Genomic DNA, 25,466 nt, shown 5'->3' with positions numbered 1-25,466 from the left:
TGCTCCGCCTGGCCCCAGGGTGTGAGGCCTCGCTGCTCCGGCCCGGGGCCGTCAGACTTCATTACACCGCTTGGAACCTAGTATGCAAATTAACCACCCTCTTTGTTGGTGGTTAATTTGCATATCGTGCTGATTAGCCAATGGAAGGCATAAAGAAGGTAGGGTCAATTACCATGTTTGTCTATTATTTGGTAAGATTAAACACATTTTATAAAAGCAAAGGGGTGGGGATGTGTTAGCTGTGACTCAGCCAGAAGGAAACAAGACATTGGCAGTGTCCAAGTCCCTGAGGAACTGAAAAGTTATGATCTAATCAGATCCTCATGTGTGTGCATGAGGCTGCTTCTCACCTGTGATCTCAATTCAGGTGTGTTCTTGAAAATGTTTTCAGATGCAAATACATTTCTCTAAAATCTACACTTCTTATCGGTAATCCCACTAATGGTATCCCTGTGAGTTTAGACATGATGTGATACTGGTGCCTCCAATTTAATATTTTCAAAGCTGCTCTCATCATCTACCTCCTCCATGCTTTGTTCCTTGGTCTGATATGCGACCTTGCTTCCACTCCATTCCTAGGTGCCTGATGGGGAACCTATCCAGTCTCCTCTCTCTCTTCTTGAATCATCATAACTATCAAGTCCTGCAGATACTATTTCCAAAATATCTCATATATATTTCTTCTTCTCCATGGTCTTGCCTCTGATGCCTTTCATGGGCTATCACGACACTCTCCTTCTCCCTTCCTGTCTCTCCCATCAAGCCTCCTCCATAGGACTCACTGAAGATAAATACAAACTCTTATCACCCTAGAAGAATCGAAGCTCTAATGGTATACCTCCTACATGCTTAGCCCTACTGTGGTTCTCCTTTCTTCTCCACATGACATTCCAGAGCTACTGTACAGACAGTTCCCCAAAGTGATCATGCATATTCATGCCTCTACTCCAAGACCACCTTTCGAGGAAGAGTGTGGCTGGAAAACTCTTCATTATCGAGCATCAGTCTCTGTAAGAGCTTTCCTACCTCATCCCTCCACTCCCTCCCATTAGGCTTGAAATTTCTTCCACTGGCTTTGCTGTTATCCTGCAATGTCTTCGTCAGAGCACTGATTGTACTACATTGTCTGTGGGTTTCAACCCACTAGTTTTTGAGCAAGTTGAGGACAAAGAGCATGCTCTATTTGTCATGGAATCCTTAGCACTTAGCATGATGTCTGGCCAAAATGAACTTCACTTGAATGTATGCACCAGATTTCCCTTTTCATTAATATCTCAACTTTCCTTTGTGGTAGGACAAAGAATTGAACGTGGGGGGCCAGGACTGTGAACCATCTGGGACAGAGCTCACACTTGTAGTCAGGAAGGCTGTACCCAATATCAGCTTCCCAACAGGGCTGTGAGTCAATGTTGAAGAGACAAATAAGGGTCTTGGAACTTGCTTAAGAACACACAACTACAAAAGTGTCAATATACCATAAGCCAGGGCAGTTCTCGTTATTGTCATTCACGATTTTATCTCATCCCTAGATGAATCCCTAGCACAGAAGATATCAATCAATATTTGTTGAGTTAATGATTGACAGAATGAATGATTGACTGACAATATGAATGAAAAAGTTAACTTCATTCAACTGTCCTTCTGATTCCACTTTCCCGACTTCCGGTCTTTGTATAGATGCATATGTGCACATACATCTTTTAAGCACAATTACAAATTGAATATCATGATTTTCTCTTTCCAATGCACCACAATTAAAGAATAGTGATAGCTATTTAAATACATACACAGAAATTCTAAGCCACTGCAATATATAGCCTCAGTAATTCATTTACTAGAAAATAAAAAAAGGTCGCTTTTGAAAGATAGGTTGACATCCTACCAAACAATCTATTAACTTCATAATCAGAATTAGTTTTCAGTTAACTGTTTGAATAAACTTGTAAATTGCCTTCTAATTAGTGTAAAACAGAGGCGAGGGCATTCTGTCACGTGAAAAAACGCAAGGCTGTGCTCGGTGCTGCCCACCAGAGGCAGGAAGGGAACAGAGAGGGCCTCTCCCTGTCTCTGAAGCTGTGAGAAGCAGGTGCCTGCTGCCTGTATGCCTCTGGGAGGAACCTTGCTTAGGTTTGTGTTCTTCCACCTGAACTTGCGCAGCCTTTTTCACATGGAATGACAGCTTATTTTATCTTTAAAACTGACACAAACCTCACCATTCACTGTGAAGCAGGACAAAAGCCAACAGAGGGATGAAAGAGACCCAAACTAGATCTTTCTCAAACTGATTTCTATTAGAGTTACACACAGTTCAAGGCATGAAAGAAAAGTAGAGCAGCCAGCACTACTGCTGAAGACAAGAGCAAAGAACAATTTTCCCTTCCCTCCCACACCCCCTCTTTTTTTTTCTTGTCCAGTTACTGAAAGCAAACATTGCAGGAGGTGGACGCACTCACCGTGGGCGACCATCTATAGTGGATGCTCTCACCTGCTGCATGTGGGCTTCATTGTTCCAAAGCACCTTGTGTAACGTTCACCGCCCGCTACACAGCTCATTATTTTCCTCTCTGGATAATGTATGGCCACTTCAGTTATGTGAACATCTATTTCTAAATGCACACCCTTGTAGCGCTGACATCTCTCTGCTTTTATGTTTTTCAAAACGCTCTTGACATTTGTCAACTGGGTGAGTTCCAAACTTTCTTAACCTATTACCTTATTATTCCAGCACCTTTCAAACTTTCTTTCTCTCTAATTAGTGTGACTGAGAAGCACAGGGCAGGGTGAGCTCGCGTGCCGCGCCCACACTCACCACTGCTTGTAGTCCGCGTCGCAGTTACAGTAGTATTTGGGGTCTGTGCAGTTGCGCTCGATGCCACAGGCGCATTTCTGAATCCCAGGCCCAGAGCCTCCCCAGTAGTAGTGCTTCTCATTGGCTTTGCCAACCCACCAGGTGTAAGGACTTCCATCTGCAAGAAAGTGGAGAAGCACATTGAGATAGGAATAGGAATGGGTCATGATCTGATCTCACTTCCCCCTCCTTCCCCAGGAGCAGTATAGCTCTCTGATAGGTTGAACATCACTTACCCCTCTTAAAAGTAAATGCATTCCCATAATAGAAATATTTAATTAAAAACAGCAGAGGGACGAACCGGTTTGGCTCAGTGGATAGAGCGTCGGCCTGCGGACTAAAGGGTCCCGGGTTCGATTCCGGTCAAGGGCATGTACCTGGGTTGCAGACACATCCCCAGTAGGAGATGTGCAGGAGGCAGCTGATCGATGTTTCTCTCTCATCGATGTTTCTAACTCTCTATCTCTCTCCCTTCCTCTCTGTAAAAAATCAATAAAATATATTAAAAAAAAAAAACAGCAGAGGGAACTGCAAGCTCAAGTTTTCTCAAGATATGGTTACTGTCCTTCGTTTTGGAAACTAGGGGACACTGACATGCCTGGTGCGGAGAGGAAACAAACCAGACACCTGGAGAAGTGGAGTTAATGGCTGGTCTGGTAAGAAGCTCCCTATCTCTGTCTGCACCTCAAATAAGCACAGAGAGGACACATCTCAGAACATCAGCTCCATCTCGGATTATTTCTCCCAGTGACTAAAACAATCCAACAGTGTTAGTGTTTCATTACAGAGAGTGATGACAAATAGTACAGACCAAAGGAGCTGGCTCAGTATTCTTCATAAAAATCAGTAAAGGAATTAGCAGCCTCTCCTTCAGCATGAGGCTGAGAAACGTGCCACAGAGGAAATGGAGAGGGGAGCCAGCTGATTCCCACCAGCACCTTCTGGGAATAGAAGCCCAGGAGAGGAAGTCTCCTTATCGAGTTGGTTGGACCAGGGGTGTTCCAGCAGGAGCACTAAGCTCTGCATGGGATCCAAGCTCTGAGCTTATCTCACATGGAAGACCCTCAGTTCCCATAGGGAGGGGGTCTTACTAGACACCAGGGCAGGATCCAAAGGGATGAAATGCAATGACATTTTCTTTATTAACTTTAAAGAGGTGATGTACTATAGTGACCAGGTAAGAGTAGTCCCATTTCCCATTTCTTCCCCCACCTCCCCACCTCTTTATTAAATCAAAATACTTTTAGTCTTATATACCTAATGGTCCCAGTTAGGACGAGGCAAAAATCAATGCTATTTTGTTTTCCTTCCTGGGAAAAGAAGTTAAGCGCAAAAGCTATTTCCGAGCTGTTTGCACATCTGCTGTGAGCAGAAGAATGCCAATCAGACAAATGTAATCCAGGGAAAGAGCAAATGTATGCTTTGTTATTAGCACTGGCTAATATGGTTAAATTAAGTCACTACCATCAAAATAAATTATTAATTTGGTGTACATTTTGTGTTCAGCAAGAAGAGAAGGATTCAATTTGCTGTGACCAGAGAATTGCCTTATTCCAGCGCTATGCTAATGAAGTTGTACTTTTTGCTTTACTAATCATTATTTACCTGTTAATTGGCTTTGGGGGAAAGCAGCTCAAGGCTATAAAAATGAAAAGATTTTTTTAAAGACAAGAATAGGCAGTAGTTATAAAAGAAATAATTTACCTAGTGTGAAGAGCTCAAGAACTTCTCTACCGTCAGAATATGACAATGTCTGTTAACCATATTAAGTAGGGTAAATACTGGGACAAGATTAGATAATGATGAACCATATTCTAAGTTAACTAGAGGCTGACTTATCAAAGGCATATTGTATTAAAAGAGCAAGCATAGATTGAATTAAATATAACCACTATACTGCTTGTACTCAAGATTAGGCTTTATGGTGGTAAAGGGTTTATTATGGTTTGGATGATTAAATTGAGAAAGGGAAAAAGAAAAGAGGCTACTTGTTTCCCAAGACCGAAGAAACCAATAGATCTCTGTTATTTTTTCTGATAACAAGTTGTTCCAGAAACACAAGGGCCAATGTGAGGGACCTCTTGTTGGAAATGTGGTACATACCTGTGATTTGCAAAATGTGTTCTTTGGACCTTCTGGGCTACACAAAGTAACTTAATAGTTTTCTTAAATAAATATTATCTTGATACACTCTTCGATGAGACCCAGTATGGTCACTTGGACATTTAATTAGTTCTATTCAATCCACTTCTAGAGGATATTAAAAATAATACTATGAGGTTTTATAGTTTCCAAAATGAAAAATTAAAAGCATAATTTTAACTTAATAAAATCTAGTTTTATTATACCTATTACTACCTAGTTACTACAAATTCCATTAACTATGTGCAGGGGGCTTTTTAACAGAGGAATTAGAACAAGTACAAAAGCAGCAGAAACCTGCCTTTCAATGTTCTGCTTACTGCCCCCCGCTGGCAGCTTCCTTACAGCCTTCCAGAGCTCCTGTGTCCTGGCAGCTTCTGGTTGTTTGGAGCTCCTCACAAGGAAGGATCCTCTTTCTAAAGAAATGACTGCATTCTGAAAAGTCTCCCATTTCCACCTCCCTTCCATTTTTACCATGGCACCACCAATTTTTTTCTCCTCTTTATCAGTCAATTTCAGCTAACCACTTGGAACTGATTATAATACTCCAAGGTATGAATGGTAATAACATGCTTACTAAGTAAAGACACCTTTAATTGGCGTAAAAACCAGTAGGGATTGTGGCTGATTGACAAGGATAGCCAGAGACCCAGGCAGTTTCTCTTAAAGGGCCCACGCATGGACTTACTTGGACTCACTCCCTCTGAGTTCCAGCGCTGGGGCAGCAACTGGAAAGGATCCAGGGACATCTACAGAGTAACTAAATTGTCTGGCATCAGGGCAAAAATGGGGGGGGGAATCTTTCTCCCACATAAAAGGGGTGGCAGAGGTCACTGTTCCTCTGCTGAGACCTCCCCTCCCCTCTCATCCCCACAGAGCTGACTGGCAGGTGCCATATCTGAGTCTTCATCAACCTGACCCACACTGTTTGCCCTGCCCTGCCCTGGTGATTCTCTGAGATCCCACACCACCCAATTTGTAGCAGACACAAGCTGTTTGCAGTGGCTTTTCCATATGAATGGCCTGTCCTGCCTCAGGCTTCAGACTTTCCTAAAATCTTTCAAACAACTAAGCAGCTGGACTCAGCATGCTCCATACCTCTCAATAAGTGGCCCCGGGTCTGGCACTAGTAGCAGTTTACTAAGATTTACAGCTTGGCCTCCCCTGGGCACCGCCAAGCCCAACACAAATAGCATCCATCTGCAGATTTCTCTGTAGCTTGTGCCAGATGGCCCCAGGCAGAGCATAGGTAGTGGCTGACTTTGCACCTCCCAGGAGGCCCCAGAGCCAGTGCACCCAGTGGACATCTTCACACTATGACAGATTACAACTCTACACATCCATGAGTGACACATTCAAGGGTGGACTTGGTGAGCACCAAAGTCCCACTGAAGCAAATCCTGCCCCATAGGGGTATCTTCTGCACAACAGCTCTTCCACTGTAGTCACAGGTGATCCTCACAACCAATTGGCCTGGGGTCAATTTCTCCCAGTTATGCCAACAGCAATCAAGGCTCAATTACAACAGAGCAGTGCACACAACCCACACAGAGGCACACCTAGAGTACCCAGCTATGGTGACTGGGGAGGCTGAGCCATTGGGCCCTACAGGACACCTACTACACAATGCCACTCTACCAAGTCCAGGAGACATATCAGCTGTACCTAATACATAGAAACAACCACAGGGAAGTAGCCAAAATGTGGAGACAAAGAAACATGTCACAAATGAAAGTTCTGAAGAAATATCCAGAAAAAGAACTAAATGAAATGGAAGCAAGCAAACTACTAGGTACAGAGTTCAAAACAATGGTTATAAGGATGCTTAAGGAACTTAGTGAGAATGTCAAGGAACTTAGTGAGAATTTCAAGGAACTTAGTGAGAGCATCAAAGACATGAAAAAGGACCAGTCAGAAATGAAGGATACACTAACTGAAATGAAGAATAATTTACAGGGAATCAACAGGGGAGTAGAGGATCAAATCAGTACTTTGGGGTATGAGGAAGCAAAAAACACCCAACCAGAAGAGCAAAAAGAAAAAAGAATCCAAAAATATAAAAACAGTGTAAGGAGCCTCTGAGACCATTTCAAGTGTACCAACATTTGCATCATGGGGGTGCCAGAAAAAGAAGAGAGGGAGCAAGAAATTGAAAACCTATTTGAAAAAAATAATGTCAGAAAACTTCTCCTACCTGGTGAAAGAAAGAGACTTACAAGTCCAGGAAACACAGAGTCCCAAACAAGATAAACCCAAAGAGGCCCACACTAAGACACATCACAATTAAAATGCCAAAGGTTAAAGACAGAGAGAAGTGTTGAAGGTTCTTCTTTAAGAAGAATAAAAATGAAAAATATGGCCCTGACTGGTTTGGCTCAGTGGATAGAGTGTCAGCCTGCGGATTGAAGGGTCCCAGGTTCGATTCCGGTCAAGGACATGTGCCTTGGTTGCGTGCACATCCCCAGTGTGGGGTGTGCAGGAGGCAGCTGATCGATGTTTTAACTTTCTATCCCTCTCCCTTCCTCTCTGTAAAAAAATCAATAAAAAAATATATTTAAAAAAATAAAAATAAATAAAAAATATGAATAAAAATGTCAATAAATACATATCTATCAACAATTAATCTACAAATAAAAATAAACAAACAAGGAATCTAGTGAACAAAATAAACTGATGAACAAAATAGAAACAGAAGCATGGAAACATCGAAGAGACTGACAGAGAGAAGGACGGAGCAGGGTGCAGGAAGAAATGAACCAAAGAACTTCTATGCATATATGCATTACGCATGGACACAGGCAATAGGGTAGTGAAGACCTGGGGTGGGGAAGGATCCGGGTGGAGGAAGGCACTGGGGAGAAAAAAGGAGAGGACATCTGTAATACTCTCAATAAATAAAGATAAAAAATTTTAAATTTTTTTTCAGAATAATTGTCATTCTAACACTTTTTTGTAAATTCATTTTACTATTTACATCAAGAACTTTAAAAATAAAATTAAAAATCATATATGTAGACATTCTCACAGATACCAAAGACTGTATCTCAAGCATCCTATAAATTTTGTGAAATCATCTTTTTCAACTGGGTAACAATAGTCTCTCTTGTTTCCCAACCATCTAATTCTATGTTGTTCTATGTTAATGCAAAGACCAAACAGAATGAAATCCAAGAAGCTTTGTGGAGTTCGTATTACAGACAGTGATGTAAAGTTGGGAAATCATCATTTGAAGTTATAATGTAAACATTCAATGTGGTTGTAAAGGGTGAACATTTTATCTCACTGTGATTGAATGTCACTACACTAATTTGATTAGGGCTGAATGGAAATGAATGTAGTTCATTAGCCTCATGTTGCATCTTTCGGAATTACACTGGATTTTACTATATTTTAATTTGAATAGGGCCCAAATTTAGAAATGGAGAACTGAAGTTCATGATCAAAATGGACCTGAACTGAAATAGTAATTAATTAAAAATTAATTTCACTGCATAATATTTAAATTTATTTTATTGAATTGAATTTAATAGACTTCAATCAAGGACTGATTCTACCCAGTGCAATTTGATTGAGTTGAATCAAATCACTATGAATCCTATTCAAACGAATTAGATTTTATTAACGTGAATGGGATTGAAGTGACAGATGAGATGGGAGTTCATAATTCAGAAGTGTTAAAGAGAAGAAAATAGACCAACTTACTCTAAGTTAACTTGCCTTCAGTTTCTAGCCAGGTCAATGGCATCCATGGCCCTCTCAATAACTCTGGTTAATTCCTTTGTACCAAGGCCCCAGGAGCAAATGTGGTTAATAATAGCAAAGTGATTGGATGGAACCACATGCTGCTTGTATAATGCACTAATGCACTTTTGTAGTCTTTTTTTTTTCCCACTGGAAAAGCCCTAGCCAATTATTTTAAATATTTCTTTTCCTCTTTACAGAATAAATGAAGAAGGAATTAACTGGATCTCAGGGACAATGATTGGTGTGAGTACTGGCTGCTCCCTTTATTTTTATTCTTTATTAAAAACTGTATGTACTTGCTAGAACATGCCTTACCCCACCTTATCATTTATACTGTTTCAATATCCCATGTGTTGACTTCTTTTGGTTGATAATGGATGTACCTTGGCTTGCTTTATATCTAAAAGATGGTTATAACTTTTCAAATTAGTAGCAAAATGTTAATTTGTAACTGAAATGGCATACTATACAATCAACAAGCACTTTCTTAGTGCCCGAGAAACAATTTGGGAAATAGAAATGAAACCTGCTCTTTTAGGTTCTGAGTTAGTGGAGAAGCATTTATGTTCAGTAATTTATAATTATGAGAGCTTTAACCCTTGATATTTGACAGAACATACATATAGTAAGATGGAAGTAATATACATTGGGTGTCACAGGAACGGTTCAGGCAGTGGGCCTTAGAATTTTGGAAAAGGAGGCAATTCCCAAGGACCAAGGTGGCCTGGAAGAGGAGGATCTAGATTCTAGGAAATCAGACAGAGGATATGAGCACTTCAGAATCTCCTGAATGGCTTGGCCAAGATGAAGTCAGGAAACACCTGACTTATTTTAGGAACCATGGGGTAATCAAGCTGTTGGAGGCAGTGTAGAGAAGCAGGATTTCTGGTTGCATAGCATTTGCACTTTAGTTTTTAAGTAATGAGGAGTCAAATTTTATTTTTTTAAACATTAAAATACTGCATACAAATGTTTATATGAAATATAACAAATAATAATAAGTAGCCTTGCACTTAGTTTATCCATTCTCATTGTTATATATGTTGCTCTTGGAGTATATCAGACTTTACTTCATCTAATATTAATAAACACTGGACTGTGTCTAGTTTTTTTTGCTATTTCAACATGCCCTGTGAAAATTTGAGAGTTTTGACCATATCCCTAAGTGGAACTATTAGCTCATACGGTTGGTGCATTTTCAAATTATTTTCCCAAAGCATGTGTGTGAATGTAGAATCCTATCAGCAGTATGTAAAACTTTTAATGGTCAAAACCCTTAGTATCATGCTGTTAACTTTGGACAACTGGTAAACGACAAACAGTTTCTCTTTGGTTTTAGTTATACTTCCCTGATTACTTATAAGTTTGCCAAATGTTTATTGCTTATTTATATTTCCTTATTTAAAAAATATTTGTTCATTTTTTCCCATTTTCTTATTGGATTATTTTTGTGTTTTATCAAGTTGTAGAAAATGCTGAGGAAAATGATTCTTTTATAATTATAATAAGGTCAATTTCATTTTTTATGGTGGTTTTTAAAAAATAAATGTTCTTAATTTCAATTTTTAGTTGAATTTAACATTTTCTTCTTGGTTTATTGTCTTAAAATCATAAAAATACTTTTTTAAAAAAATAAATCTTTATTGTTGAAAGTATTACATATGTCCTTTTTCCCCCCATTGCCCTCTCCCACCCTCCTCCCCGCAAAATACTTTCATCTACATTTTTACAAATTATTTTAAAGCTCTGCCATTCCCATTTAGTTCTTTAAATTACCTGGAATTAATTTTTGTTATTGATATAACGTAGGAATCCAATTTGACTTTTCCCCCCTCAACTTTGTGTTCAGATGAGGCAAATCCATAGAAATAGAACAAAGACTGGTGATTGCCAGTGGCTGGGGGGAGAGAGGAATGAGGAGCTACTGTTTAATGCCTGTGTGGTTTCCTTTTGAGATGATGAAAATGTTTGAAACTACATAAGTACAGTGGCTGCACAACACTGTGAATACACTAAATACCACAAAATTTTTCACTTAATGTTATGTTAATAAATCTCACCACAATTAAAAAGAAAAAGAATCCAGCTCAGACTTTGAACTGAATTTTTCTGAATCAATAAATTGGTAAAAATTTTACATGCTTACAATATACACTTATCCTACTTACTGTCATGATAAATCTGTGCAGTTAGATGTTTTCAAACATTTCTGAATAAACTGTAATTTTCTTGATAAAGGCCATTTGTGTATCTGTTCGATTTATTCAGAAATGCTATGTTTTTAAATAGTACACTCTGCAACACTTTGTACTAGTATGTGTAAAGATACAATCGAAATTTTTTTGTTGATATTGTATCCAGAAAACTTGTTAAACTCTGTTATTAGTTCAAATAATTAATCCATTGACATCTTAATTTTTGCAGCTTATTTATGACTATGAGTTTGTTTCTTCTTTTCCTAACAGGATTCTTTTATATATCCTTTCCTGTATTAATGAGATGGTTACTGCCTACTGTTCAATATTAAACTTTATGGTGATGAGTCTGTTTTATGTGTTTACTGACTTTAAGGAAAATGCTTTTAATGTTTAACCATTAAGTGTGATGTTACTGTCACTATTTAAAAACATCGCATCTTTTTTTGAGTTCTTTTCCATTTATAATCTATGATTTTTAAAAAATGAATTGATATTTTTTATTCAATGTTTTGTCTTCTTAATTAAATGATAATGTTTTCCCCCTTTTAGCTGTTGGCTTGAATTGTCTTTAAAAAGACAGAACTTATAAAAGAAAGAAACTTTGTGGTGAAAAATCATTATTTATACAAGTTGCTGGATTAACCGTGTTCTTTTGTTTAGTATTTTACTACTATGTTCATGAATGGCATTGGCCTGACACTTCCCCACTTTGTTCTAGCACTATGTTTTGGTAAATTTTATTTTATTTTTTTTTGTTAATCCTCACTTTTCCCATTGATTTTTAGAAAGAGTAGAAGGGGAGGGGAGAGATAGAAACATTGATATGAGAGAGACACATCAATTGGTTGTGTTTACTGGGGCCAGGCATAGAACCTGCAACCAGGTATGTGCCCTTGACTGGAATCAAACCTGCAACCCTTCAGTCTGCGTGCCAACGCTCTAACCATTGAGCAACCAAGTAGGGCGTATCACTATATTTTGGTATTAAGTTAATACTGGACTCAAAGAATGGTTTGAGAACTGTGTAAGATTGGAATCATTTGTAAACTATATGAGGCTAATATAATTTAATATCTTTAATTGTAATATCCATTTATAGAAGTTTTTATTCTTATATATCTGTTGTATCAATTTATATAACAGGTATACAAGAATATAAACTTCTATTTAATATTTAATATGATCATGGTCAGAGAACAACATCTCTGTGATACTAATAATCTAAAATTTGTTGAGGTTTATTCTAAAGAGTCTAATTTATGGTCAATATTAAAAAATGTTTTATATGTACTTGAAAAAGATGCTTATCCTCTAATTGTTCTATAGTGTCTATTAACTCACACTTGTCAATTATGCTATTTTATTCTAACTGTATTGCCCAATAGAAAGTCAATACCTAAATGCAGCTCTTTAAAATTAATGAAAATGAAATAAAATTAAAATTTAGTTCGCCAGTCCCCTAGCCATATGTACTTGTGGCTATTATACTGGCCAGCAAACATTTTTAAAAAAATTATCTTTATTGTTGCAAGTATTACAGTTGTTTCTCTCCCTCCCCTAGCAACCCCCTGCTCCCCACACTATGGACAGTAAACATTTTTATCACCTCAAGTAAGTTCTTTGGGATAGTGCTCTTTATTTACTTAATGATATAAAAATTTGCCTTTTCTACAATTATTCTTTTTGTTTATCTAAAAATAACTTTACTTAGACTCTATTTATAATGGGTAGTTTTTCTGGGTGTTTTATTCAAGCTCAATGATTATTTTTTCGTAACTGATTGAAAATATTATTGTAATGTATCATGTTTCCATTGTCAAGACGTCAACCACCAGTTTAATGTTCACTCTTTTTGTTGTTAATCTCTGTTTCCTCTCTGTCCAGCTGGGATGTTTTCCCGTCTTGTTTGGATCCATTGTGACTCCTTAATCTGAAGCTGCATGTGCATATTTTCTTCAGTTATGGTGAACCCTTAGTCAATATGCCCTGAAATAGTGCTTCCCTTTCTTTTCCTTTTCTCTTCTTCCAGAACTCCAATTAGATATGTATTAAATGTTCTTGACCTAATTTTCTTGCTCTTAATTTCTCTTTCATATTTAACAACTCTGTGTCTCACTGGGTAGATTTCTGGCAAATTTTTTTCAGGATCCATTTTCCATTTCACTATTCTCATGTCAGCCTTTAATTTTATCTATTACATTGTGATTTTTATAACTTTTTCTTTTTCAAAAGCTGCTCATTATTTATGATAGTGACTTCCTTATATTTTTATTTTCACCTTTAAAATAATCTCATCCAATAATTTCAATATCATAAGTTTCTGCAGGACTGAAATGCAATGAGTTATTTCTATTGGCTTATAATTATGGTACCTCATTTCTCTATACATTTCATGATTATTTTTCCTTTGAGATCATGTCCTTAGAAATGTATCTGTGGGAATTCTTTGAGGACTGGTTAAAGTTGTGTTCCTCTTAGATTACTTTCATTTGTTTTTCTCAGATACCTGGGCCTTGACTTTTTTTCTTGGTTTGAATTTCCCCTCAACCATGCAAATAGTGTGAACTGACTTTTTGTTAAATAACTTCAAAGCATAGATCCTTTCTTTTTCTCTTTATTCCAAGGCAAGGTCCAAGCAGTCAAAATTCCTTTGCCATCTTCTTTTGCAGAGTGGGTCTTCAGTACTCCCCCCACCCCCACGTCCCCCCCGCCCCCCAAGAATCTAGACATTTGGATTGTGCTTTCTATGAAGGGATATGTGATCCATCTCATCACTCAGCATGGCCCCTTCATCCCCTACAGTCATGGGAATGGAAGCTGCGGGCTGCAGAGCATGGCAAGGGCCATAAGGCCAGCTCTGGCTCAGCCTTCAGTTATGCTGTTGGTCCATGGTTTTGCTTCTTTCAGGTCCCTGAGGATCTTCCTCATTTTCATGCATGCTCAATTCTACATTTTAAAGAATTTAAAAATACTTTTTCATGCACTTTTTTTAACTTGGCTTTGGAATCTTTCTTAAAAAAAATAGTTGCCACATGCAAGCCCTCCCCGCTGCAGATCAAGCCCGCAACTCAAGCATGTGCCCTGACAGGGAATCCAAACATGACCTCCTGGTTTATGGGTCCACGTTCAACCACTGAACACCAGCCAGGTGGAATATTTATTTCTTGACTTCAAGTTGCCATCCTCGGTAGCCTTTTTTTAAATTAAAAAATTGCTTTAAAAATTGTTTTAATGTTGACATTATTGCAGGGGTCTGAAAAATGAACCATTCTTTACCAGCAGAGCAAGACATTATGTATATAACACACAACCTGAGGTCACACCCCATGCCTGCCATTCAGTAGGGGCAGAACCCCATTCTTGTTGCCAGGACACCAGACCAGCATAGCCATATGCTATCCATCCTTTACCTGGCCCTTCTTCCAGGGAACCAAGGTGCTAAAGCTTTTCTCAATGGGACAGCAGTTAATAAAACTGGCACCAATTCTAAGTCCTCCAATCTCACAGAAGAGCAGGAAGATGTCAAAAAATTCAATAATGATATTGAGTGTCAAATTTTTCAAGTGGTAAAACAGATATTTAAACAGCAAAACTTCTAAATTTTGCCTATTTTTTTAAATAAATTTTATTGATTTTTTACAGAGAGGAAGGGAGAAGGACAGAGTCAGAAACATCGATGAGAGAAACATCAATCAGCTGCCTCCTGCACACCCCCTACTGAGGATGTGCCCGCAACCACGGTACATGCCCTTGACTGGAATCGAGCCTGGGATCTTTCAGTCCGAAGGCCGACGCTCAATCCACTGAGCCAAACTGGTTAGGGTACCCTTATTCTTTTTTTTTTTTTCATGACAGTGAAAGAACTGAACACCAAAGCACAGAATAAACTTCTTGTAAGTATTTAACTAAAACTTGCTTTATTAGTCTGCTGATTAATTTACTGATAAACCTGCGGATAATAAATGAGATTCTTTAAAGAGCTTCACATTATGTCAATTAGTCACTTTTGTTTTCTGGCAAGGCACTGATTGCTGTTTGATTGTCATGAATATAAAGTTATACAATATTCAGATACACTTTTTGGTTACTGTTGCCTTGGAGCTCTGGATGAGTAATTTTATGAAGATGCCTATTACAATTTCAACTCCAAACCTTAGCAAAACCACCTCCCTCTCCCATCTCGATTGTTAATTTTATTTACAACCTGTCTGGAAACACTGTCCTGCTTTTTATGAATAATAAACTCCTCTCTTGCTAACCGCTTGTTCATTTCAGGTTCTGTCCTCTTATCTCCACCTGGAACCTGTCACCCCTTCCCTGGTCAAGCTTTATGTTCTTCAGGCTCCAACTTAAATGTCATCTGGTCAGAGGTGATGTCCTGGACAACCCTACTGTTATTCTCTCTCAGAGCATCCTGTTTTATGTGGTTATTCTATTATCACTATTTGACATTCTGTTGCTCCCTCCCTTGTTTACTGTTTGTCCTCTCTAGCTGAATGTACGCTCCATGAGAGCAATGACTTGATTTTATTTGTTTGGATAGAAAAACATGAGCGTTCCCATGACTATTACATCCCTGCTCTTTGCTTGACACAATATTTGCTGAACTTACAAATGATCATTATTTTTGCCTATCGATACTTTAAAAATCTCCAAAAGTTACGAGTTTATCACTGAATCTTTGATACAAGTCCCACCTTATGTCCACTTGAAATGCATTACCCTCCCTCCAGACCTGCTTCGCCTCTTAGTAGAAGCCTGACCTTGTCCCCATCTTTGGGATGGAATCAGAGTCACTGCACATTCCTCCTTGCTAATCCTTTACTCCCTTACTCTTCCTCCTCAATATCTCCCAAGCCCTTGCCCATGTCTCCAGTTCAGCCCCTCCTCCCTGCCAACATGGCATGGCCTCAGTACTCCCTGCCGTCTGGAATGCCACCTTTGTCTCCACTGGTCTCCTCTCTCCAGGTGTGTCTCTTCGAACTCATCGTCCCATTCAGCCAGGGGGTTTGCTCTAATTCTTCAGTAGCTCTTTGCTGCCTCAATATCAAATCTCATTCCACAGTGCTTTATAATTTGGATTCTGCCTATGGATGGACCTTACCTCCTGCTGACCTGCATTCCAATCTCCAGACACACAGAGCTAACTGGTCCTAGTACCTGGAATACATCACACTTGCTCATATCTTCAAGTCCTGGCTCATGCTGCCCCCACGGCTGCCCACTCACACACCCTGCTCCCCTTGCTCAATCCATGCCAGCCACTCCGCCACCTCTCTTTCTGAAACATCCAAGCACACTACCACCAGAGGGCTGTGCAGGGGATATTATTTTCCACTTGAAATCCTTTTCTCTCATATCCACCAGACCCCTCACTGTCCTCCCTCAAATGCCACCTAATTAGAGTAGCTCTTTCTTCACATACCTACCTACCTTTCCTCCTCGTGCCCTACTCTGCCCTATTTACTTCTTAGCATTTCTTATTGTCAGATATATTACATATTATTTTGTTTATAGTTTAATTTTTGTATTCCCCCCATTAAGACCCACCTTTGGTTTTTGATTACTGATAAATAGCCTTGTCCATATTAAGTGCTCAACAAATACTTTTCATTACATGAGTGCAAGTTGTTATTTCTATTTCCCTTTTTTCCAACCCAAACAAATAAATAAGAAAATAGGGTGAAAAAAGAATCATGCACACAGCCTGACTTCTGGTGTTTGGAGATTTTTAAATTTGTTTTTGTATTTGTTTGGTTTTTACTTTCATTATTCTTTGCTCTATCAGTTGATAGTTGATTTCACCTGGGGCAACTCTTTCCTACCTAAGCATAGTTTCTCCTGGTCTCAGGTGATACAAGAGAGACTGCATTTGTCTGTGAAAAGTTACAGCAATTATGCCACCAATGTAACTGTCTCTGACCACAGTCTTGCAGTCAGTGTTGGTGATTATAACTGCATGTGTCTGTCACCTAGCCTTCATCCATCAGCATACTCTGAACTGCAAACTTGTATCACCCCTTGGCTTTATATAATTTCCCTGTTCTGCTCTTAGCAGCATCAGAACCAAATTTGAATTCTGAATGTTTTTTTTTTTCAGGAAGCTTAATAATCTACTTGTATCTTACAGTAGCTTTTATACACAAGAAAGGTAAATCGGGGACTTGTTTTGACAGCTTGTCATAGGCTATGGTTATGCAGGTTGACTTGAGAAAGCAGGAGCGGGGGTCAGATCCAGCCTGGAGTCCACTCCCCAGGCTGGCAAAGCTAATAGGTCTGCAGAGAAGGGGGTTCATATTCTAAGCATTCCCAGGTTCCCTATGTTCTGGGAGACTCTTGTCAAGCCGACAGTCAATACAGTACAATTTTCTACACCTGCTGTATCTGTCATGCTTGGGGGAGTTATTATCAATGCTCAGAATCATGGCCTGAAGACAGACAATCTACCAAAACGAGAAGTAAATATAAAGTTGCACACAGTCTATTATACTTACAAATGCAGCCAAACCTCAGTTTAAACAAATAAAAGCCTCCTGAATGTATTTGTTGAAATTTTTATTTAGTTTTTCAACCACCTGTGGGTACACTAGACTTCCTGGGTTCTAGTCTCTATTCTCTGTGTCTTTTAGGGGTTGGGTTAATGTATAATAAAGGCAATATAGGTCCCTAGGAGATTTCAGGGGCATGTGGCATAACCCATGTGAAGAGGGTGAAGCAATATTTTGTTAAAGCCTAGCTCATAATCAGAGGCTTTACAAAGACAGACGTGCCCAGTCTACACTCAGTCCTGTTAGGGTAGAAGTTACATCTCCAGCATAACCAACATCCTACAGGCACACAGGGCAATGGAGAAAAGCCTGCAGACTCTCACAACGTAATTCTAAATGTGGACAGGAAGCCTGGAGCTCAGCACCACCTGATCCAGACACCTGCTGCTCGGGCGTGGAGCCCAGAAATGCTGCCTCTTCCCAGGAAGACTCCCAGACCTGGTGCATTCCAGCGAGTGGAGGTTTCACAGTGGAAGTGAGCTCTGAAAGGGGAGTAAGAGGTCTGTATTCTACTGCTTCCACCATCACCATCTTCACTCTTCATTTCTGCCTCTCTTGGGCTCCTTCTTGACATGGGGGCCTTGACTTTGACAATCTCTGCTTCTGGCTTTGCTACTACTGCCTATATATTCAGAATTGAGCCAATGGGTTTGTGCATCCTTATTTTCTACAAATTTCACATCTCATAGCAACATTACTCACACTTGTTCCCATAACTAGAAATACACTTCCCCTTCCTTTGCTGGGTTTGTTACTATTTCTTCTTCACATCAAAACGCATTGTTTTCCCATTCAAGCTTTCTCTGAATCCCACCAGCAAAGGGGGGTGCATTTCCTTAGGAATGTTTATAAAGCCTCAACCTGCCTCTGAGAGCACTTATCATGCTGTGTGGTCATCGCCTGTTCAAATGTCTGCCTCCCAGACTGTAAGCCACTTCACTTTATACTGACGTTCTCTGAAGCTATGAGCTTCCTAATTATCATTCATTTTATACTCATTAAATGACTGCATGAATTCAACCCCATGGCGTCTGCACACATCTGCAGTAATGCTAATGCCACATAAGTCCAGCCCCATGCAGGCCTGCATTTCTAACACTTCACGGTTTCTGCATTTGGTGGTGCCTCATTCTCAATCATCTTCAACTGAACTCAAACTGAACTCACCATCTGCCTTTGCCAAAATACACACACCCACCTGTGTTTGTGATCCGAGGAGCTCCGTGCTCCCTCTTCAACAACTGAACGCATCTTTTCTTCCACAGAGAAACAGAGGACATCAGAGAGAAACCCCTCAGCTGGCTGCTACCAAATCAGCAAGCCTGTCTACACAGGTACCATCCTCACCTGTCCCTTCCTGGGAGGTTTCTCCCCACCTCTGGTGTCTCTCTGATCTTACCAGTGTCCACTGTTCCCCACCTTCTCAGGAGCTGACACTATAGTTCACTCTTTCTACCTCTGGGAGAGTAACCCTCTGGGATTCTCCCCACTGGCATTTAAACCTGATTTGGAAAAACAAACAAAAAAACTAAACCAAACTCCTTTAATACCTCTTCCCCTTCTAGTCCTCACCCTATTTCCTCCCTAAGAAGCAAAAATTCTTTAAAGAGTTGTCTCTGTACTGGATGTTTTTATTTCCTCACCTCCTGCTGTCTTTGCATCAACTTTATGTGGATTCTCCTCCAATCACTCTGTTAACACAGCCATCATGGTATCACCACCGCCTCCATCTCATTAGAACCAACAGACATCCTGCACTCTGCATTTTACCAGAGCACCTCAGCATTTTTTTGCTCAGAAGTCCTTGCCCTCTAACAATCTTTACACTTAACTTATGTCATGAGAACTGGTCCTGGTTCCTCCCACTATGTGGCTGCTGTTTCTGTCTCAGGTGGTCTTAGCGTTTTTTACTCCAACAATTAGATGCTGGTGCAGTCCAAGGTTCTCACGTGTAACCTCATGGGTACCCAGACCTCCAAAGGGCACAGGACTTACTTAGTTTGCAATGGATCCAGCTCTCACCTCTGGGATTCAGACTTGTAGATCCAACTGTTCATTTTGCAACTCCCCATGAGTATCTCAAACTCAATTCAAGTGCATGGAATAGTCCTGAGGCTTCCATCTAAATCTGGTCCTTTTTTAGCATTTTGGATTTCAGGTAAAAACCTACCCCTACTCGTATTACTACATGAGCCATGGAGAGTGATCTTGCACAAAGCATTGCCTATCATTTCTTTTGCTCATGGAGCGGCTGCACTCTGCACACTGGGCTCGGGAAGGGCTGGTGTGTGTGCAGCGATGAGCTCTAGAGAAGAGTGGAGGTCCAACCGCTGAATCAAGGAAATGCAGACCACTTCCCCAAACACTCTCTCTTCTTCAGAGCTGCAAGGGCCGGAGTGAGTGCTCAAGCTACAGGAGGGGGTGGCTTTTATTCCATCAATGAGAATGATGCTGGGGAAGTCTGTCTCAACACCACTGTGTTTTATACTGTACTTTTAAACTTCATTTTCATGCTATTTTTGAACAGCTATCATTGACCTTTCCTGTCATTACCCACCTAAGGAAATGCACAGTTAAGGAAAGACACGAATGTTGTAATGAGGAAAACAAACCCCACCCCCCAAATCCCTACAAATCTCTAGTGCTCAGCACCTCCTATTGGATGACCACCATGCAACTGTACAAGTGGGCAACGCATTCTGTTCTGCAGCTGTATTTTTCTGTTTATTTCAGAGCATGTGTTTCTCCCCAGTATTGCTCGTTTCAGTAATATATGGTTTCAAAGACACAATTTCATGCAGATACAGGAGAAATAGAACAACAAATTCAAAGCGCATCTTGCCATCAGTCTTTTGATGGAAGTGCCCTTTCACAAGAGGCAAACATAACACTTCTCGCAGCTCCTACACAGACTTAACACACACTAGATTGCTGCATTTTTTACAGCAGGATCGTGCCTGCTCTTGTTTAAAATTGTTCTGACCTTTGGGGAAAAAAAAGTTCTATCTTTCTCCAGAATGAGTAAACTATAATAAAATTGGAAGGCGAGTTTGTTGTATCTGAATGGCACCTGTCAGAATCTCAGCAAATATTCTCTTGACAATTGCATTTTGCTCCTAGAAAGAGCTGCTTGGTGACCCTGAGTCTGCGTGCCAGCCTAGTGCTGATTACTCCTTCCCATCACACCTGCAGTCCACAGGACAGCTCCTCCAGCCAACAGCGGAGAACTTGTTTTCTCACATGGGACCACAGTCCCAGGAGTACCATTCACTCTGGGAAAGAAGCTGTCAGAAATCTCCATGTCTATCAATTTGCTACTTTGCATGTTGAAAGCACCTAAAATTACAATGTTCAGAAACGTAACCGACATTGTGTTAGGGTGACCCTCAAATGATTGTGAAATTACAGCTTACTAGATCATGGAGGACAAGACCGAGGGCTTCTTCAAGAACAACGAAGGTCAGTAATAAATCCACACAAACGTGTGCCATTGGGAAAACCTTTGCAGAGTAAATGCCAAGGATAATAAACCACCCGGAGTGCAATTTGCAAGGATAACAAACATCTTAATTGAGCCTTGTTAGAAGAAAGTTGGAGGCAATAATATTAAACAAAACATTGAAACTGAGCCCAGAACTTTCAGTTCAGTAAAAATTTATTTAGCAATATTATGGCTTGTCACAATACAACCTAAAAGAAAATTATCTAATATGTATGTTCTCAAAAATGATTTAACATGTGTTGCCCTATTCTTTCCAGGATGAAATCAAAGTGATTTTTAAAGGTTCTAAAACAATCTTTTTCACTCATAAAAAAAAAATATTTGAGACTGACAATAATGGGCTAAGTTTAATTCATTAAACTTGAATGAATTACTCTCTACATAAGTATTTGCTAAAAAGAGAAAAATATAGTTAAGGGTTTTAAAGACTGCTATAAATTTGGACAAATAACGAATAGCAACTTCATTTCAAGGAATGCAAAGACATTAAAAAAATCAAATTACTACCAAATGATTAAAACATAAATGATTTGCAAGAAAAATGGGCTTGTGCGAAAGCTGAGTCAAATACCTACCTACTTGTTAGATGCTAGAGGACAAGAATTAACCTTGATTTGAAGACAAAAAATCATCATCATCAACATTTATTGAACCATTACTATGTACCCAGCTCTAAGCATTGTACAAAAATTATCTCACATATCTTTAATAAATAACCATGTTACAGTTGAGGAAACTGAGGCCCAGAAAAGCTCAGTAAATGGCAGAACTGGGATTTGACTGATTCCTAAATCTAGGCACTTAAACTCCAAATACGAATTTCATAGTGGGACAGTTAGATAAGGAAAGGATTGTTATGCAGTGTGATATGTGTTACAAAAGAGCAAACATAACATTTATGCTTGGGATGAGTAGGAGCTTTTACCATGTCAAGAAGAAGCATAAAGATGATAATTTTCCAATAAGAAATTTATTAAAATATTACTTTATATGGGCGCTGGGACAAACAACGATTTTTCTAAGCAGCCCTAAAAATACTGGATTGTGGTGATAGTTGTGCAGCTCTATAAATTTACCAATTTATAAAATTTCCTTTAAAAGTAAAAAAGTGATAAATTTCCTCAAAATTAAGAATTCTTGTGTATAAAAAGTCACCATTAAAAGAGCAAAAAATAAAAGCTACTGATTGATAACGATACTTTCAATACATGTATGTGGCATAGGACTACTATCCAGAATATATTAAAAATGCCCATAAATCAGTAAGAGAAAGGCAAATAATGCAATTAAAAATAAGACAAAAATGTTAAAGTACTTTACTAGAAATAATATCCAAATGACCAATAAACATATTAAAGGGTACTCAACCTCAATATTCATTAGGTAAATGAAAATTGTAAGCACAGGTAGCTACCATTATACTTCCGCTAGAATGGATAATATGAAGAATACTAGCAATGTAGAGGAACTGAAATTCTCATCTATTGCTCATAGGAGTAAAAACTGATTGACCCGAAAAACTGTCACATTTGTCTAGTCTGTAACCCCAATGTTATATGTTTGGGTATATATCCACATAAAAATGTATGTCTAAGTCCACAAAAATATGTACACGTACTTTCTTTTTTTTTAAAAAAAATATTTTGTTGATTTTTTACAGTGAGGAAGGGAGAGGGATAGAGAGTTAGAAACATTGATGAGAGAGAAACATCGATCAGCTGCCTCCTGCACACTCCCTACTGGGGATGTGCCTGCACCCAAGGTACATGCCCTTGACTGGAATCAAACCTGGGACCCTTCAGTCTGCAGGCTGATGCTCTATCCACTGAGCCAAACCGGTTAGGGCTGTACACATACTTTCATAGTGGTTTTATTCCTAAGAATAAACTAGAAATAATTTTAATGTCCACCAATAAGAAAGTGAGGTCCATTAATAAAATGGAATTTTACAAATCAATAAATAAGAACACTCAAGCATGAGTGGATCTCACAGATATTATGCTGAGTGAAAAAGAACAGATCAAAAATATATACATCAAATGATTCAATTTTTGTGCATTTCAAGAACAAGCAAAACTAATTTATGGGGCTACAGGTCAAAATAGTGGTTACCTCTTAAGGGTATTGACTAGAAAGGGCTATGTGGGAACCTATAGCATGCTGGAAATATTTCATAGCTTGATCTGAATTGATGGTGCATATGTATGTATACAAGATATATGTATACAAACATATATGTTTTTAATAAGATTAATAACATAAAGTATATAAAAGATAACTTACCCATAAAAGTATGTATTATGTATATATTCAGAGGCCATGACTTTTAAAAAATTAAGGTATAATGTATTGAAATATAAATTTGCAGATCATATAATTAACTCATTTTAAGTACACAATTTAAAAATTCATAGCAGTGGTTCTCAACCTGTGGGTCGTGACCCCTTTGGCGATCGAACGACCCTTTCAAAGGGGTCGCCTAAGACCATCCTGCATATCAGATATTTACATTAGATTCATAACAGTAGCAACATTATAGTTATGAAGTAGTAACGAAAATAATTTTATGGCTGGGTCACAACATGAGGAACTGTATTTGAAGGGCCAGAGGTTGAGAACCACTGATTCATAGTAAACTTGTAGAGCTATGTAACCATCACCATAATCCAGTTTTTGAGTATTTCCATCACCTCCAGGCTCCTTTGTTCCTGTACCCCAAGACCCAGGCAACCACTCATCTGTTTTCTCTGTCTAAAGACTGGTCTTTTTGGGGTATATCATATAAATGGATTTATATATGTGACCTTTCTTTGTTTGACTTCTTTCACTCAGAATATTACTGAGGTTCAGGCACTGTAGCATGTATCCATATTTAGTTCCCTTACTAGAGGCCAGGTGCACAAAATTCGTGCATGGGGGGAGGAGGGGTCCCTAAGCCCAGCCTGCACCCTCTCTAATCCAGGACTCCTCGAGGGATGTCCAACTGCCGGTTTAGGCCCGATCCCACAGTTGGATATCCCTCTCGCAATTTGGGACCAATGGCTCCTAACCGCTCATCTGCCTGCCTGATCGCCCCTAACCACTCTGCCTACCTGCCTAATGCCCCTAACTGCTCCACTGCCTGCCTGATCACCCCTAACTGCCTCTGTCTGCCTGCCTGATCGCCTCTAACCTCTCTGCCTGCCGGCCTGATCGCCCCTAATTGCCTCTACCTGCCAGCCTGGTCACCCCTAACTGCCCCCCCTCCCCCGCTGGCCTGGTTGCCCCTAACTGACCTCCCCCACTGGCCTGGTCACCCCTAACTACCCTCCCCTGCCAGCCTGGTTGCCCCTAACTGGTCTCACCTACCCCCAGCACTGTGGCTTTGTCCGGAAGGACGTCCGGAAGATGTCCAGTCTAATTAGCATATTACCCTTTTATTAGTACAGATATTACTGAGTAATATTCCATTGTACAACTATACCACAATTTGCTTCTCTATTCACTGGTTGATGAGCACTTGGATTATTTTTTGCTATGATTTTTACACCTAAAGGTGATTCATTTTTCTCAAAATAAAACAAAGCATATCTTTGTTAGAAATTCTATTCTTTGAAACGGAAAATAAAACATTCCCATATTCACAATGACACCATTGTAATTAACCCAGTTATTAATTAACAGGAAAGGAATAAAGGGAAGGCTATAAAATATGGGTATGCCATTTGTGCAGCTCTGTCAGGAAGCTACAGCTTAACACTCCCAGGTCTGTTCCCTGCCGATAGCTGGGAGAAGAGACTGGACAATAGACACACACCCAACAAGGTTGGAATGACGTAGGAAAGGTGATTATCTATCAGTCACACCTGGAAGCAGATTTTTGGCTGGAATAGGTGTGGCCACTGCAAAAGTGCAAAATAGGAGATACATAAACTCCCAAACAAAGGGAGTTCCCTCTCTTGGCCCTCTTGTGCTCCTGGCTCTCTTGTACCCCTTGCATTCACCTACATGGTTCATGGCCACAAGGACCCCACACAACGGACTAGTAGATTACAACTAGCCTGATGCCCTGTAGGACTCAGCTTCACCATGGAACAGAAATTCTGGACTTTGCTTTTAGCTCTGCTGATTCTCCAACTGCACATTTTCCAGGACTTGTTTAAGGTAACTGGGACTTTGCAAACCAAGGCATATAACTAACACAAATAAAGCTTTTTACTACATCTCATTCTCCTGTAGGGTCCTCTGGAAATCTTTAATCCAGCAGCACTCCAAGAAACCCACTTCCATCATTGGACATCTCATTCCCTCTAACAACAGAGAAAGGCAGTCCATGCAATTTTCTGATAACAACCTTATAAAAATATAAACCCTAAACTTTCTATTTAAAAAGATACCTGAATGATGGCTAGAAAATGTTACTACTGAGGCTGCAAGTGGCATCAAATACACAGGTCAGCCCTACCAGAATCAAGTGATGAAAAGCTGTTGGAATTAATGCAGAG

At 39.5% G+C, this 25,466-nt stretch overlaps 1 protein-coding gene across 1 annotated transcript in view; it reads right to left on the bottom strand.

The window, feature by feature from the left end:
* Positions 1 to 25,466, bottom strand: part of CNTNAP2 (contactin associated protein 2) — a 1,845,032-nt gene that overhangs the window by 389,557 nt on the left and 1,430,009 nt on the right. The window contains exon 14 of the mRNA XM_059712082.1: positions 2,810 to 2,966. Within this exon, the coding sequence (XP_059568065.1) occupies positions 2,810 to 2,966 (157 nt within the window). The remainder of the gene's footprint in view (positions 1 to 2,809; positions 2,967 to 25,466) is intronic.

The sequence above is a fragment of the Myotis daubentonii genome, chromosome 10 (genome assembly GCF_963259705.1).
Source record: "Myotis daubentonii chromosome 10, mMyoDau2.1, whole genome shotgun sequence".
In the NCBI taxonomy this organism is placed as follows: Eukaryota; Metazoa; Chordata; class Mammalia; order Chiroptera; family Vespertilionidae; genus Myotis; species Myotis daubentonii.
Note: the sequence above shows the minus strand (reverse complement) of the source record. Positions and strands in the feature narration are given on the sequence as shown.